Below are 14,881 nucleotides of genomic sequence, written 5' to 3'. Positions count from 1 at the left end.
ATTAACATAGCATGCTTATAGTTGACTAGTCTTAGGATATTTAGCGCTGATGCAGTAAGTGTATTTACCAACGGCAATCTTGAACTTGCTATTTCTGTCGCCTTAATAAAACACTTATGTTTTCAACTTTGTGAACCTCTCTCAGTGAAAGCCCTGGACAAGGCTCTGAAACAGGCAAACGCTGATGCTGGTAGGTGGCTGCACACATAATCCTTCAGATATAAACCATTGACCAAGTCTGGGACTAGGAGTGGGTCCAGCTGCATCTGGACTCCTCTCTGAGAAGGAGTTTAGAAAGCAAGGGCATCCTTTCTGAACCTCGTGACTCAACAGGAGGGCTTTCCCCAGCCACCTTACAGGCTCGTTACCCCTTTTAACACGACACCAGCCCTCTGACACAGGCCTCTCTCTGGACATCCCTTCACTGTACGTTTTCCAAGCAAGAGCAGTCTGCAGTTCTTTTTCCTATCTCCTCCCCTACCCACTGTGCTTTGTGGGTGTTTTAACTCTGCTTGTTCATCCTGGCTCTCAACAGACATCAACACCTTTTACAAAGGCTGTAGCACCAGAGACCAGACCACTTGCTGCCATCACTAGCCTAAAATCCCAACCAACCCAGACTAATTTACTATGGCTGATTTCATAGAATCATAGAATGGTTTGGGTTGGAAGGGACCTTAAAGATCATCTAGTTCCAGCCCCCCTGCCACAGGCAGGGACACCTTCCACTAGACCAGGTTGCTCAAAGCCTCATCCAACCTGGCCTTAAACACTGCCAGGGAGGGGGCAGCCACAGCTTCTCTGAGCAACTTGTGCCAGAGAATTTCTTCCTAATGTCTCATGTAAATCTACCCTCTTTCCGTTTGAAACCATTCCCCCTCGTCCTATCACTCCATGCCCTTTGTAAAAAGTCCCTCTCCAGCTTTCCTCTAGGCCCCCTTCAGGTACTGGAAGGCTGCTAGAAGGTCTCCCCGAAGCCTTCTCTTCTCCAGGCTGAACACCACCAGCTCTCTCAGCCTGTCTTCATAGGAGAGGTGCTTCAGCCCTCTGATCATCTTCGTGGCCTCCTCTGGACTCGCTCCAACAGCTCCATGTCCTTCTTATGTTGGGGGCCCCAGAGCTGGACGCAGCACTGCAGGAGGGGTCTCATGAGAGCGGAGTAAAGGGGCAGAATCCCCTCCCTCGACCTGCTGGCCACGCTGCTTGTGATGCAGCCCAGGACACGGTTGGCCTTCTGGGCTGCAAGCGCACATTGCCGGCTCATGTTGAGCTTCTCATCAACCATCACCCCCAAGTCCTTCTCCTCAGGGCTGCTCTCAGTCCATTCTCCACCCAGCCTGTATTTGTGCTTGGGATTGCCCCGACCCACACACAGGACCTTTTTGCTACAGACCAGCCCCTTGCACATCCCCAAGCCGTCGCCAAGCTACGTTAAACGCCTGCGGTGTGAAGCAGCCCGGCTGCTGACAGCACTTTGAGCTCCGAAATGATGAGGATTAACCCGAGCCCACGCAGTGAGCGCGAACACTGCGGCCAGGCCGCTGCCTCGCCGGCAGAGGTCGCTGCGTACGCATGCGCAACCGGCGCTGTCGCTCCTCCCCGCCGCACGGCGGCGCAGCGGCGCCGACCTCAAGCCGGGCGCGTTCCCTGCGGCCCAGGACTACAGTACCCAGCATGCCCCGCGGGACGTGACCTGGGAGGGCTCATGGCCGCGCTTGCGCAGTGGTAACGGTGGGCGGTGGCGGGCGGCGCGGGCCGGAAGCGGCGCGCTCGTGCCGCCATGAGGGGCGCCGGGCGCGGCGCTTCGCTGCTCGGCTGGGGCGGCGGCTGCCGGGCGGGCCCGCTCCCGCTCCCGCTCCGGGCCCTGCTGCCGCCGGTCCCTCGGAGAGGTGAGAGGCGCCGGAGGGCCGTGCGCGGCCCCTAGGCCCGGTGGGAGCGGCGGGTCAGCCGGCAGCCCCTCCGCCGGGCCGTGCTGGGCGCCGCGCACAGGGCAGGCAGGCGGCTGCCAGCCCCTCCGGGCGGCCAGGAGCGAACTTGGGTTACGCTGGAGGATGCCCAGGGCGTTGGGCGGGCTGGGAGCGATCGTGGGGGCCTATCCCCAGGGGCGGTGTGTGAGGGAGCACAAAACGCCTTCCTTTGGGGCCGTTTGTCCAGTTCTGGGCCCCCCAGTTCAGGAAAGACCAGGAACTACTGGAGAGAGTCCAGCGGAGGGATATGAAGATGATCAGAGGACTGGAGCATCTCTCCTGCGAGGAGAGGCTGAGGGAGCTGGGTCTGTTTAGCCTGGAGATGAGAAGACTGAGGGGGGATCTTCCAGAATCATAGAATCGTTTTGGTTGGAAAGGACCTTTAAGATCATCAAGTCCAACCGTTAACCCAGCACTGCCAAGTCCACCACTAGACCATGTCCTTAAGCACCACATCTACACAGCTTTTAAATGCCTCCAGGGATGGTGACTCCACCACTTCCCTGGACAGCCTGTTCCAATGCTTGACAACCCTTCTGGTGAAGAAATTTTTCCTGATATCCAATCTAAACCTCCCCTGGTGCAACTTGAGGCTGTTTCCTCTCATCCTATCACTTGTTACCTGGGAGAAGAGACCAACACCCACCTCGCTACACCCTCCTTTCAGGTAGTTGTATACAGCGATAAGGTCTCCCCTCAGCCTCCTTTTCTCCAGACTAAACAACCCCAGTTCCCTTGGCCGCTCCTCATTAGACTTGTTCTCCAGACCCTTCACCAGCTTCGTTGCTCTTCTTTGGACTCACTCCAGCACCTCAATGTCTTCCTTGTAGTGAGGGGCCCAAAACTGAACACGGTATTCAAGGTGTGGCCTCACCAGTGCCAAGTACAGGGGGAAAATCATTATCAATGCTTACAAATACGTTAAGGGCGGGTGTCAAGAGGATGTGACCAGATTCTTCTCAGTGGTGCCCAGTGACAGGACAAGGGGCACTTTCCTGGTGAACCAACAAATTAATTCTGAACGTTTGATTTGCGTAACGTTCTAAAAAAAATCTTTCGCTCTGTCTTTACATGTGGGACTTGCCTTGCTGGAAAGGCTAGTGATAGAAGAAAGTGTAAAAAAAATGTGATGGAGGGATTCTGTGAAGAATCAAATGAGTGCTGTTAGCTGTAACCAGCAGAAATTGGCAGTGTGTTAGAACTGCACACGTTTTAAAAGTAGGAACGTGATTTAGATTATGTTTCTCAAATATTACAAAACAATTAGTTGTGGTGGTTTTATTTGTAGTGGATCAGGATGCACGGCTTCCTAGTTATACAAGAGTACTTAGGGTCGATACATGGGTCCTAGATAGTACAGATTTTGAATGGAAAAGGGATTGATGCTTTTTGTGCTGTAACCAAGCTGTCAAAAGGACACAGGGTTTTTTGCAACATCCATGCAGCTTTGCTATGATGACAGAAATTAAAATTAGCATATTGCATGGTAAACCAATCAGGTTAAGTTTAAAGCACATGTTGTCACTTCCAGGTTTTGCTGCCACGCTCCTTAGGAAGTCATATGATGTCAGAAGGGTTGAAATCACTCCCCTGGAGCAGAGGAAGGTAACTTTTGATACTCATGCTCTCGTGCAGGATCTGGAAGCCCATGGTAAGTGATATCTGATAAATAATTCAAAGGAAAACTTTAAGTACTGTAGCTCTGGGTGCTCTCAGTTTTCCCGAAGTACCAATACTTGGTGTTATAAAATGTTTTGGCAGCCCCTCGAGGAGGCTGGTGGAGGAGAGGCATCTGACACTGATGCCTCTGTAACGGTACAAATAAACTGTTACATTGGATTTACCTTGTTTGTATCTGTAGGCAAGTTTATATGGTGTCTTGCAGCCGAGGAACATAATACATTTAACAAAGGTAAAGTAACAACAACAGTTAAAGAAGTGTTTTCAGCAAAAATGAAGCTTTAATAGACATCCCTTCTACTAGTCTGCTAATAGTAACTTAAGGTTTTTTTCTAACTAGAGATGTTTGCAGCAGCATAGTGCCGTGATACATTCTTAATACCTGCGCTTTTATTTTGTGAGTGTAGCTGTCTGAAGCCAGATGAAAGGTCCATCTAGCCCAGGGTTCTGTCTCCTGACAGCAGCTGTGAGTCAGTGCTGGCAGAAAAGTGTTAAAACGAGGCAGATGTATGTGACACATCCTCTTGTGCTTTCTAAGCCTCCAGTTTTTTTCACCCCGGAGGTATTTTGGGTCAGGTATGAGTTTTAGTAACCTTCAGTGGAATTCTTTTCACAAGTTTATTCAGTCCCTGAACCACTGTAAACTGATGAGTACCCAAAACATCCTTTCTCATGGTGTTTCAGGCATTCACTCCTTTTATTTATGCAGAACCTGGCTTCCACGAGGTTAATTTGATGCCTGCTCAGCTCTTTTGTGGGAAGAGCGAATGAACATTTGATCTTTCATGTCACTCCTGATTATGTTAACTTCTGTCATACTCCCCCATCGTTCTTTTCCAAACAGAAGGATACAAGTTTGCTGATTTTCCCTTCTGCAGTAGCTTTTCCATATGTTTGATCATTCATGATGTCCTTCTGTGAATCTTTTCCGCTTATATCACATCCTGTACCCCTCCTTCAGAGGGGAAGGAACAGAGCTGCTGGCACAATTTGACAACTGAATGTCCCCTGGATTTGAACAGTGACATAATGTTGCATCTATTTTGTTCTCTGCTCCTTTTCTTGGTAATTCCTAAGGGTTTGGTTTGCTTTTTTGATCCCTACTAAGCATTGAGCTGATTCTTCATCAGACTAGTAACTATCTTTTTAAAATCTCAAGATCTTTCTCCTAAGTGACAGTAGGAACTTTATCCAATCTTAGGTTAGGATTTTTTCCACTATTTGAGTCTAATAATAGTATGTGTTAGTAGTTAGAAGACTCCTAATAGTCCACTAACAATGTTTATTTTTTTCATGCATGTCAGACTTGTCAGCCTTTAGTTCCCTACGTCTCTTCTGGAATGGTTTTTAAAAACTGGCATTCTATTTGCCATTTTCCAGCCCTCGGGTAAGCAAGGTGGCCTGTGAGATATTACTTGTCCCCAGGACTGATTCAGCTATTTCTTCTTCAAGTTCCTTTAGAACTCGTGGGGTGAAGTCTGTCTGGTGCTGGTACGCTGTGGTATTATTCAGTTTCATTTGTTCCATAACTTCTACAAATACTTCAGTGCTACAGTGACAGGGCTCTATAGGTAAAACCTATACATACTTCAGAAGTGAGGCGTTTAGTTTTTCTCCGACTTGCTTCAGGCAGTTTTTAGGCTCCGCTCTCTTGCTTATATGAATTTCTCCACATGTTCTCAACTTCCATGCAACAAGGACAGTTCCTGCTACAGAGGAAGAATGGGGAATTGGCAAAAACCTGAGTGACCCTGAAAATTCAGAGGAACTGGAGCAATACTGTCACACCTCTTAGGGGAAGGAAACTCTCATAAAACATGCTGAGCTTTTTTAGTAATGTAAACCGATGGTGCAGCTTGACAGTACCAGTATTTTAGAAGGGAGCAGTGGTGTATATCTATAAATAGTTTGCCTTGAACGCATTTTTCAACAAAAAGTTAATTGATCCCACTGTATAAAATGGGCCAATTGAAATACAACACGTCAGTGAGACTGCTGGAAAGAAATCTTTAGGGCAAAAGCTCTCAGCATGAGATCAGATATGGCTAAAATGACAGATGGTTTTTTTCCACTATTCACCACACATCATCTTTAGCGCTTCAAAATTGCACCAAGCCATGGACAAATGTAATTTGTATCATCAGAAAGCAAAAATCCCAGTTTGAATTCATTCTGCAGGCAATAGATGCAGCAGTTTTAAAATCAGTTTTGCATGTGTTCATATCTGTGTGGAACAATTTCAATATATGCAGAATTACCTTTTAATTTTATTATTCTATAGGATGCATGCTTTGTAGCTCAAGGTAAGTTTGGTTTTAACAGAATTTGCAAAAGTTCATTATGAAGTAAAATTTTGCTGTATTATTTTTATAATGCATGAACAGTTAATGTACAGAAATCTGGTCCTCCTGCCCACTGCACACACAGACTATTTCAGTAGTTAATGTGCTTCAGGTTTTTGTAGCATTAAGTCTGTGGTTTTTCTAGTTAAAATTCACAGTGACTGGCTCTTCGCGAGCAGTTTTTGGTAATTGCGTGACTTCCCGTTTGCCACTGTAGTTAGGTACAGCACTCGAGCGTCCCGGTTTGTTATGCACCTCTTGCTCTTCTCTTCATCAAGAAAGCTGGAGAGGGACTTTTTACAAGGGCATGTAGTGATAGGATGAGGTGGAATGGTTTTAAACTGGAAGAGGGTAGATTTAGATTAGATATTAGGAAGAAATTCTTTACTGTGAGGGTGGTGAGACACTGGCACAGGTTGCCCAGAGAAGCTGTGGATGCCCCCTCCCTGGCAGTGTTCAAGGCCAGGTTGGATGGGGCTTTGAGCAACCTGGTCTAGTGGAAGGTGTCCCTGCTCATAGTAGGGGGGTTGGAACTAGATGATCTTTAAGTTCCCTTCCAACCCAAACCATTCTGTGATTCTAATATTACCTTATCTTGTCATCTTTCAACTGTCTTTTAGGGTTTGGGAAGGAGCAAGCGGAGACCATCGTATCGGCATTAATAACCCTGTCGAATGTCAGCTTAGACACAGTCTATAAGGATATGGTTACACAGGCTCAGCAGGTAAAAAGTAATCTATGGTGTACGCATTGTGTAAGTATAATGGATCATATTTGCATATTTAAAAGACAAGTGAGCAGCTCTCTGTAGTACCATAAGCACCTCACTGAGATAGGTTTTCCTAAGTTTCAAGGTAGCATGAAGAATAGTAACATCTTACACCTTTCATCTCACAGGAGCGTTTTCCAAATGCAGCCACAATATGTAAATGTAATGCAGAGGTGGCTTCATTTGCTGCTGAAAAGCTCTGAGGTGAAACCAAACTTTTAACTGCTTCATAATGGTTGAGGGCTCAAGAGAGCTTCAAGGAGGCGTTCCTGAGACATAACAAAACCACTTAAAATATCAAAAAATTGTCAGTGTTTTTCTCAGACTTCAGTAAAGATGTCAACTCTGTTCTGCAATAGACTGTATTTATTTTACTTTCCTATTCATAAACTAAAAACTACTCTTAAAACTATTTAATTATTTTATTCTGCATTTCAGTCTCTGAAGCTACATGTATAGTAAAAGCTGAACACGGTTAAGGTGTGGGCTCAGACACCACCACATGGTCGTCCAGTATTCAACAGTCACTGCGACACCTTGGCTTGATCCTGACCTGTGCCAGCTCTCTGTGTCCTTGATCTGGGCACAATTTATGTGAAAGTATCAGAACTGTTCCCACCAGGCGGGGTGGACAGAGCCATCCTGGTTTAGGAGGAAGAGATTTTAGCCGTCTGGACATAATCTGTGGTGTGTCATGTGCCCTTGGGGACAGCACGTGGGCTTTGAATTATTTAGCAGGTGGTGTAAACCCAGCTGGAACACCTCAGCCTGCGCTCAGGGAAAGCATCGAGGTATCTCCTTGACTTAGATATTCAGGCTCGTGTTTGTGGACATCTCTGGAGGCAGTGAATCAGTTCAGTAGCACGACTGTTTTTTCTGCTGATAATAGAGGTGGTGACAAGTTTTGTTTTAACAAATTGTCAAAATAAAAAGAACTTTAGTTTTTCTTGTAAGCTAAACATCTGGGCCAGGATAATAAAGCTCTGATGCACAGTAATGGTTTTAATAATTACTCAGGAAGGCTGTGCAAGCCAAAATTACGTGCCATTCTTCTTCAATGAGTTAATGCAATTATGCATTCATTGCTATTTTATTTAAGCTGCTGAGCCTTACTTCCAACAGATTTTTATCTCACTGGCATTTATTCTTAATAAAAGTTATGTAACTTTTTTCTATAAATCTCAGAAGACCAGAACTTTTGTGTGTCTGTTTTTTTCACCAAAATGGAAATCTTTTTTTTTTTGGAGATCTTATTATACCTAAAGAAAGTCAGGTTCCCGAATATAATCTGCATGGAATTGTGTTAGGCAGAAACACTGGGCTTTATAGCGTGGTCAGGGTTGAGGCTGAATGTTTTAAGATGCGATGAGGCAAATTAGCTCCTCAGTGTAAATGCAAGTGAAGTTCATTACTCAGACTTCAGTGGAAGTTGGGTCAGGGCATATTTTAATGAATTTAGTTTAACGTAGCATCTGAGAAATACTGTTTGCTTGTAGGCTGGATGAGAGCTCTTCATTTTGCTGGCTCTCAGCTTCAGAAGCAGAATCCCATAGAGTTATTGTCATTTTCCATGCTAAATAGTAGGGTAACTTCCTCACGCCAGCTAAAGGATTGCTTTTGAGATTCTAAAATACAAAGCTTCTTATTTATTTTCCACATTTTTTTTTTACTCTGTAGTTTATAAATAGCAGTTGAATTCTGAATTTGTTAGTCCAAACACCAGGAAGGCTTTTTTTCCTTGCTTTTCAGCAATGTTTTACTAGTGTCCCTCAGACTTGAACGCTGAGAGGACAGCGTGATAGCCGTATCATAAGTCTTTGGCTTGTGATGACTTTGTGGGCAAAAAATGGAAGCACTTCCTTAGGAACTGGATTCAAACAACAATTCATGCTTCACAGGATACTGAATGTTCATTGAAAAGCAAAGAGAACAAAGGACTCACCTGAAGTTTTGGGTCTATTTCATTTCGTAGCTACTTGGACTAATACCTCTGGCTTTTTTGCTTAAATTCAGAGTTAAGTGTATTAAAGCAAGAGAAAAAGCACAAACCCCAAACCTCTTGAGTCTTTCAAGCAAATTGCAGCCATAAACTTCTGCATTTCTGTCACTTTCTCGTTGGAGAGTCTCCCTGGTTTTGTGTTTTGCAGTAGCTAATTTCATCATTTCAGACCTAAAAAATCTTTACTTTACTTGCCAGAAAGTGTGCAATTTAATCATTGATATGTTTTGTTGCTTCTGAGGAAATAACTTTACAGCAGATAATGGCACATTTGGACTCCATTCGAAAAGATATGGTCATCCTGGAGAAAAGTGAATTTGCAAACTTGAGAGCAGAGAATGAGGTACAAGTAAATACTTTTACTTAAGCACTTAAATTGTAATATACAACTTTTTGTGGAACAAAAAAGTAATTATGGATACTTTTATCAGAGTTGAAGTGTTTGTAGATTACAACTTCTGTGATCACATAAAAATTTATTACCCGTGGTAAGACTTGCTCAATTTGTCTGTAAAGAAAAAAAACTCTACACATCTTAGAATCATCTTCTGTAATTTTATTTAAGGGTCAGTCTGGTAGAGTCTTGTCACCATTAACCATACAATGCAGGGAGAGCAGTCAGCCATTTCTTTGCAACAATTTAATTAAACTGGTGATTGAGACGCGTTTTGGTTTTGCTTGATGGCATTTTGGTATTTTTCTGCTGCCTTTAGTCTCAGAATAATATCATCATCGTTACAAAATAAGCCCTTTATTTTGAGTAAAATTCCCAGCAGGTTATATATGGCTGTACAGATTGAACACACCAGTTAGGATGTTTAATCGAGAACAAATTGCCCCATTGGGAGAAAAATTATGGAAGAATAATTGCATGTGTGCAGTGGTAGTGCTTACATGACTGATTAACTTGGTCAGCCGTTTTCTGAATTTCTAAAAGCTTTTTTTTTCTCCTCTGCACTTAGAAAATGAAAATTGAGTTAGATCAAGTTAAACAGCAGCTAATGGTAAGTAAACAGCAAGTACCTACACACTCCTATTAGGGAAAGTAAATAGTTATTTTCATAATCTTTATTTGCTTTAAAGAATGAAACTGGTAAAATCCGAGCTGACAGCAAGCTGGACATAAACCTGGAAAGGAGCAGAGTGACGGATATGGTAAGCTGCTCTACAAAGATGCCCGTCAGTTCTGTGTCTTGTTTTCCGTTACTACAATTGTAATTTATCTTTTATCCACAGTTTACAGATCAGGAGAGGAAACTGATGGAAGCAACTACAGAGTTTCATAAAAAAGTAAGTCTTGAACAAAGCTCATTTTATATGGAGCAGGATACAGTTACGCGTTGCATGTTATGTAAACCCCAAACTTTCGTGGAAGATGATAGTAGATTTTTGAATGTGGTAAAGCAAAAGGCTGGGCTGTGTCCCTCATGTCTGTTGTAGGTGTCCATTGCCTACGTCTGTGGGATGTGCAGTAGGCACTGTGCAGGCAGAAGGAGATGTACAAGCCTTGTCTCTCGCTTCCTGAGTATCTTATGTGCAGGCTGTTGTAGGTGGGATGTGCACTGTCATTCTGCCCTTCCCAGTATTAACAGATGAGCTGATCAGCTGTACCAGAGGGATGGTTCGGGCGCCTGCAGCTAAGCAAGTATTTCAAGGGCTGGAAGTCCTCAAAGCTGCTAGCGGGCGCTGAAAACTAAGAGGCCAAAGATGGACATGTCCCATCTTCAGTGTCTCCTCCCTTTTCTGGATATGGCTTGGGAATGCTCCAACCTTTGTTTTGCAAAAATTTCGGGATACTCTCTATGCGCTGTAGGATGCGTCCTTTAGGGACAAAAATCTGTATGATCTGAGTTTTTCTCTGTCTGCCTTCGATATTCTTCCTGGATTGTATTAAATGCTGTTCTGTGTCTTCTAAGGTCTCCTACCATTTAAGTATTTTACTTCAGTGATTGGTTGTAAATTTGTTTCTCTTTCTTGTTGCTGGTAGCATGGTATTCTTGTTTGGTTTTGCAAAGATGAAAGGGCTAGAGATCATTGTCAAATATATGCTGTCTTTTAATGTTTTAGGATTCAAGTACCAAAGGTGTTATCTCAGAAATCAGTAATAAAATTGACACTGAAATAGCTTCCTTAAAAACACTGATGGAATCAAATAAACTCGGTACCATACGTTATTTGGCAGGTATGTGATAAGCGAGGAGGTGAGTACCAGTGTTGTATTTTGGATGTATAAAATTTTATTCAAGAATATATGGGAAGTGAATTCAAGAAGTCAGTTGTGTAGCAGCAGATGACTGGGGTTGGGTGGGGGAGATCCCCCCACAACAGGAAGAAATGTGACACAGAACTCAGAAGAGGTGGGAGCATGCAGATGCTGCTGCAGTTGGACTAGGATTGCACCCAGAACTGGGATTAGGAGGAACATGGACATGACTTAAAAAAAAAAACAAACCACAAACTAAATGCCTTATGTAGCCTGACAGTCCAGCAGCCATTTCTGTGGCAGAGTTGCTCCAAAAGTTCTCCTGAGCTTACTTAAGTTACCCTGAAAGTTTGCTGATATTCAGGACTAGTCTGAGAGTGACCAGTTCTGCCTCCCGTTCAGTCCTCCACAGACACACAGTTGCAGTGCGGCAGTCCGGGTACTTTCCCCTGCCAAGCAGAACAAATTTCAGTGTGATCTGAGATTGTCTTCTCAATATATACATAACCAGGGAAATTTTTATTGTGTTGGAGCTGGATAAAGAGAGAGTAACGCATTGCATTTGGAAGTGAGAACAAGTTCAAATGGAAACATAATTAGCTTTATCCTAACACTGATTGAAACAGCAGCTTAACAAATACGAAAGACAACTCCTCAGGCTTCAGAGGCGCTGCCTGGATATCCTGGTGTTGTGTCAGGTGTGTGTATTGGTAGTTCATTGTCATTTTGTTCAGTGAAAAATCATTTTAATTACGTCTGATGCAAGAGCTGGTACAGCCATCTCTCCTGTAATACAGTTTCCAATAGATGGGTGACAACAATAGAAATTACTGTAGCCTGTTGTAGTTATTGGAACTACTGGAGAGAGTCCAGCAGAGGGCTACAAAGATGCTCAGAGGACTGGAGCATCTCTCTTATGAGGAGAGGCTGAGGGAGCTGGGTCTGTTTAGCCTGGAGAAGAGAAGACTGAGGGGGGATCTTTTCAATGCTTACAAATACCTTAAGGGCAAGTGACAAGAGGATGGGGCCAGACTCTTCTCAGTGGTGCCCAGTGACAGGACAAGGGGCAACGGGCACAAACTGAAACATGGGAAGTTCCATCTGAATATGAGGAAAAACTTCTTTACTTTGAGGGTACTAGAGCACTGGAACAGGCTGCCCAGGGAGGCTGTGGAGTCTCCTTCTCTGGAGATATTCAAAACCCACCCGGACACGGCCCTGTGCAACGTGCTCTGGGGGAACCTGCTTTGGCAGGGGGTTGGTCTAGATGTTCTCCGGAGGTCCCTTCCAACCCCAACCATTCTGTGATTCTATTGAGACATGTCCCTGAAAACACAGTTCCTCAGGCTGCTGAATGTGACCTCCCATCTCCCGACCTGGGCAGCGCTACTGCACGGGATATGACATCGAAGACAAGCTGTTGTCTTCTAAAATTGTTCTATCGCACCTGTAGCAGTTCAGGAAGCTGAGGAGGCGCTGCTCTAGAGTTGGTATCATCCTTCCATCTGTTTGCAGTTCATTTCCTGTATGTGGAAGGTGATAGAATTTATCATTCAGCTAATTATTTCCTTTCTTTTGTTTTTTTTTAACAGCTTCGGTATTCACTTGCTTAGCAATAGCACTGGGATTTTACAGGTTCTGGAAATAGATCGAAATGGAATGACTGCATCAAATACAGACGGAGAAAAGGCCACCCAGGCAGCATCAGTTTGACAATCATGTTTGCACTGTAGATAACCTTGGTACCTTTTTGTTTTGATATTCTTAGTGTGCACTAAAAATGTTTTCTGAATATGTAACACTAAAGATCAAAGTAATTGGGGGGGGGGGGGGAAGTAGGCAAATAGTAGTATTTCATTGTCCCCTATTGAATACTGTATTTATTTCAAAGGACTTCTTATGCTAAATCTGAAAGTGTTTCCTAATTTGTTTTAGAATTAATTTTGTTTTCTTTTGGAATATTCTCAAAGGAACATTCTCACTCTCAGCTCCTCTCGAAATGGAAATATTCAACATTTGATAGGCCCTTGAAACGGGAATACTACTCCCGAGTTAGTATTCCCAATATGGGAATAGTAATGCCAGATTCCAACAGACCTGCTCTGATCCAAGTAAATTAATCCTCAATATCGGATCTGGATTTTTGCCTTCAGTCTGTTCCTCTCTTTTCTGGCAGATTGAAGCCTGGCCCTTTGGGTTTTTTTAATTTATATATAAACACACACTCCAAGGCCTTTACTAAAGAATCCTTGTTTTTCTTGAAAACTGGTTTACATAAATTTAAAATCTCATGTAGAACTAAAATGTCTCCATAGATTTATTTTTTTTTAGTATCTTGCAATTTCCATAACCCCAGAGGTCAACAGAATGGGAGAACTTCTTTCTTTGTCTTTCCAAGGGGAAATGCCTCCGCTCTCAGCAGCTGTGTACAGCCCTGGGGCAGATAAGTGCTCTTAACTCCTCCCTTCAAGTAATGCAGAGAATTTCCAATAAACCCTGACACATTTTCTGGGTGTAGGATCTGGCTTATTACACAGAAATACTCAGTATCTCAGTGGTGCCTGTGTGGTGGTAGTCATCCTCCTCCCATCTCTACACTGCTCCGGACTGTTCTGTTATCCTGTGGGACACACTGACTCTCCTCACTTCTGGTGATGACCCCTCTACCTTCTGCAAGGACTTCACAACTCTTGCTGCAGAGGGTGGATGCCTTCCAAAACTGAAGCAGTTACACCTTGTTGAGTACAAATGCATATGCTTGGTTTGATTCTTTTAATAAAATTCTAATTTAAAAGAAATCTTACTGGATTAAACTTTTGAGTAGGCCCTTTATGGGCTACAGAGCATGTAGTACTGATTAGCAGCAATTTTTTTTATTGCAGTTTTATTCTGTTTGCAGTTGAACTTGCTGCTATTCTGCCAGTTCTTATATTCTGTGCATTAAATTATTTATCTTCATTTAAGAAAACAAATAAATTTCTTTTATTTGCTGTCTGACCGAGAGACTTGAATACAGGTTACAGGCTGTGAACAGGCACAGTGCTATTGTACCACAGGCACAGTGCTGTTATACTGGGAGTTGAGGCTGCTTTTCTGTTGTCTCTGTGTTTGTCAAATAGGCCTGGGTGCTGGCAGCAGGATCTCAGCAGGCGGCCGGCAGCCACTCGTGTCTCTTGTAGCTGTTGTGCGTATAAATCAATCTTGTAAGCTGTAACCATTGCTGAGGTTCTCTGAATCGTAGAATTGTTTTGGATGGAAGAGACCTTTAAAATCATCAAGTCCAACTGTTAACCTAACACTGCCAACACCACCGCTAAACCATGTCCCTAAGCACCACATCTACACGGCTTTTAAATCCCTCCAGAGATGGTGACTCCACCACTTCCCTGGGCAGCCTGTTTCAAGGCTTGACAACCCTTTCCGTGAAGACATTTTTCCTGATATCCAACCTAAACCTCCTCTGGCACAACTTGAGGCCATTTCCTCTCATCCCATCAGTTGTTACTTGGGAAAAGAGACTGACACCCACCTCGCTACACCCTCCTTTCAGGTAGTTGCAGAGAACGTTAAAGGTCTTCCCTCAGCCTCCTTTTCTGTAGACTAAACAACCCCAGTTCGCTCAGCTGGTCCTCATAAGACTTGTGCTCCAGACCCTTCACCAGCTTCGTTGCCCTTCTTCAGATGCGGAATGACTCAGGTTGATCTTTTGCGCTGTTCCTACATGAGAATTTAGCACCAACAGTGATATAGGAGATGATAGCTCATCTACTGCAGCTTCTCACCACCATCATCCCCTACACACTGAAGTGGGCTCTACAGACTGGATTTGTGTTCTGTAGCTCTGATGTAAGGCTTCTGCTGTTAGTCAGCATGCCTCTCCCTCAAAATGGATTGACTGCACACAAAAACAAATAATTGATT

General features: G+C 43.9%; 1 protein-coding gene across 1 annotated transcript; it reads left to right on the top strand.

Moving 5' to 3' along the window:
- The first annotated feature begins 1,779 nt into the window (after nt 1-1,779).
- Nucleotides 1,780-13,954, top strand: CCDC90B (coiled-coil domain containing 90B). The gene is made up of 9 exons (XM_068423297.1): nt 1,780-1,889; nt 3,499-3,618; nt 6,610-6,713; nt 8,999-9,100; nt 9,720-9,761; nt 9,841-9,912; nt 9,994-10,047; nt 10,825-10,939; nt 12,553-13,954. The coding sequence occupies exons 1-9, from the start codon at nt 1,781-1,783 to the stop codon at nt 12,606-12,608; spliced, it is 774 nt and encodes a 257-aa protein (XP_068279398.1). The 5' UTR covers nt 1,780; the 3' UTR covers nt 12,609-13,954.
- Nucleotides 13,955-14,881: the final 927 nt, after the last annotated feature.

The sequence above is a fragment of the Nyctibius grandis genome, chromosome 2, assembly GCF_013368605.1.
Source record: "Nyctibius grandis isolate bNycGra1 chromosome 2, bNycGra1.pri, whole genome shotgun sequence".
In the NCBI taxonomy this organism is placed as follows: domain Eukaryota; kingdom Metazoa; phylum Chordata; class Aves; order Nyctibiiformes; family Nyctibiidae; genus Nyctibius; species Nyctibius grandis.
Note: the sequence above shows the minus strand (reverse complement) of the source record. Positions and strands in the feature narration are given on the sequence as shown.

Coding starts and splice junctions, on each gene's coding strand:
- CCDC90B (XM_068423297.1), top strand. CDS start 1,781: ATGAGGGGCGCCGGGCGCGGCGCTTCGCTGCTCGGCTGGGGCGGCGGC. Junction 6,714..8,998: donor TGGTTACACAGGCTCAGCAG/GTAAAAAGTAAT, acceptor GTTGCTTCTGAG/GAAATAACTTTACAGCAGAT. Junction 9,913..9,993: donor GGAGCAGAGTGACGGATATG/GTAAGCTGCTCT, acceptor TTTTATCCACAG/TTTACAGATCAGGAGAGGAA.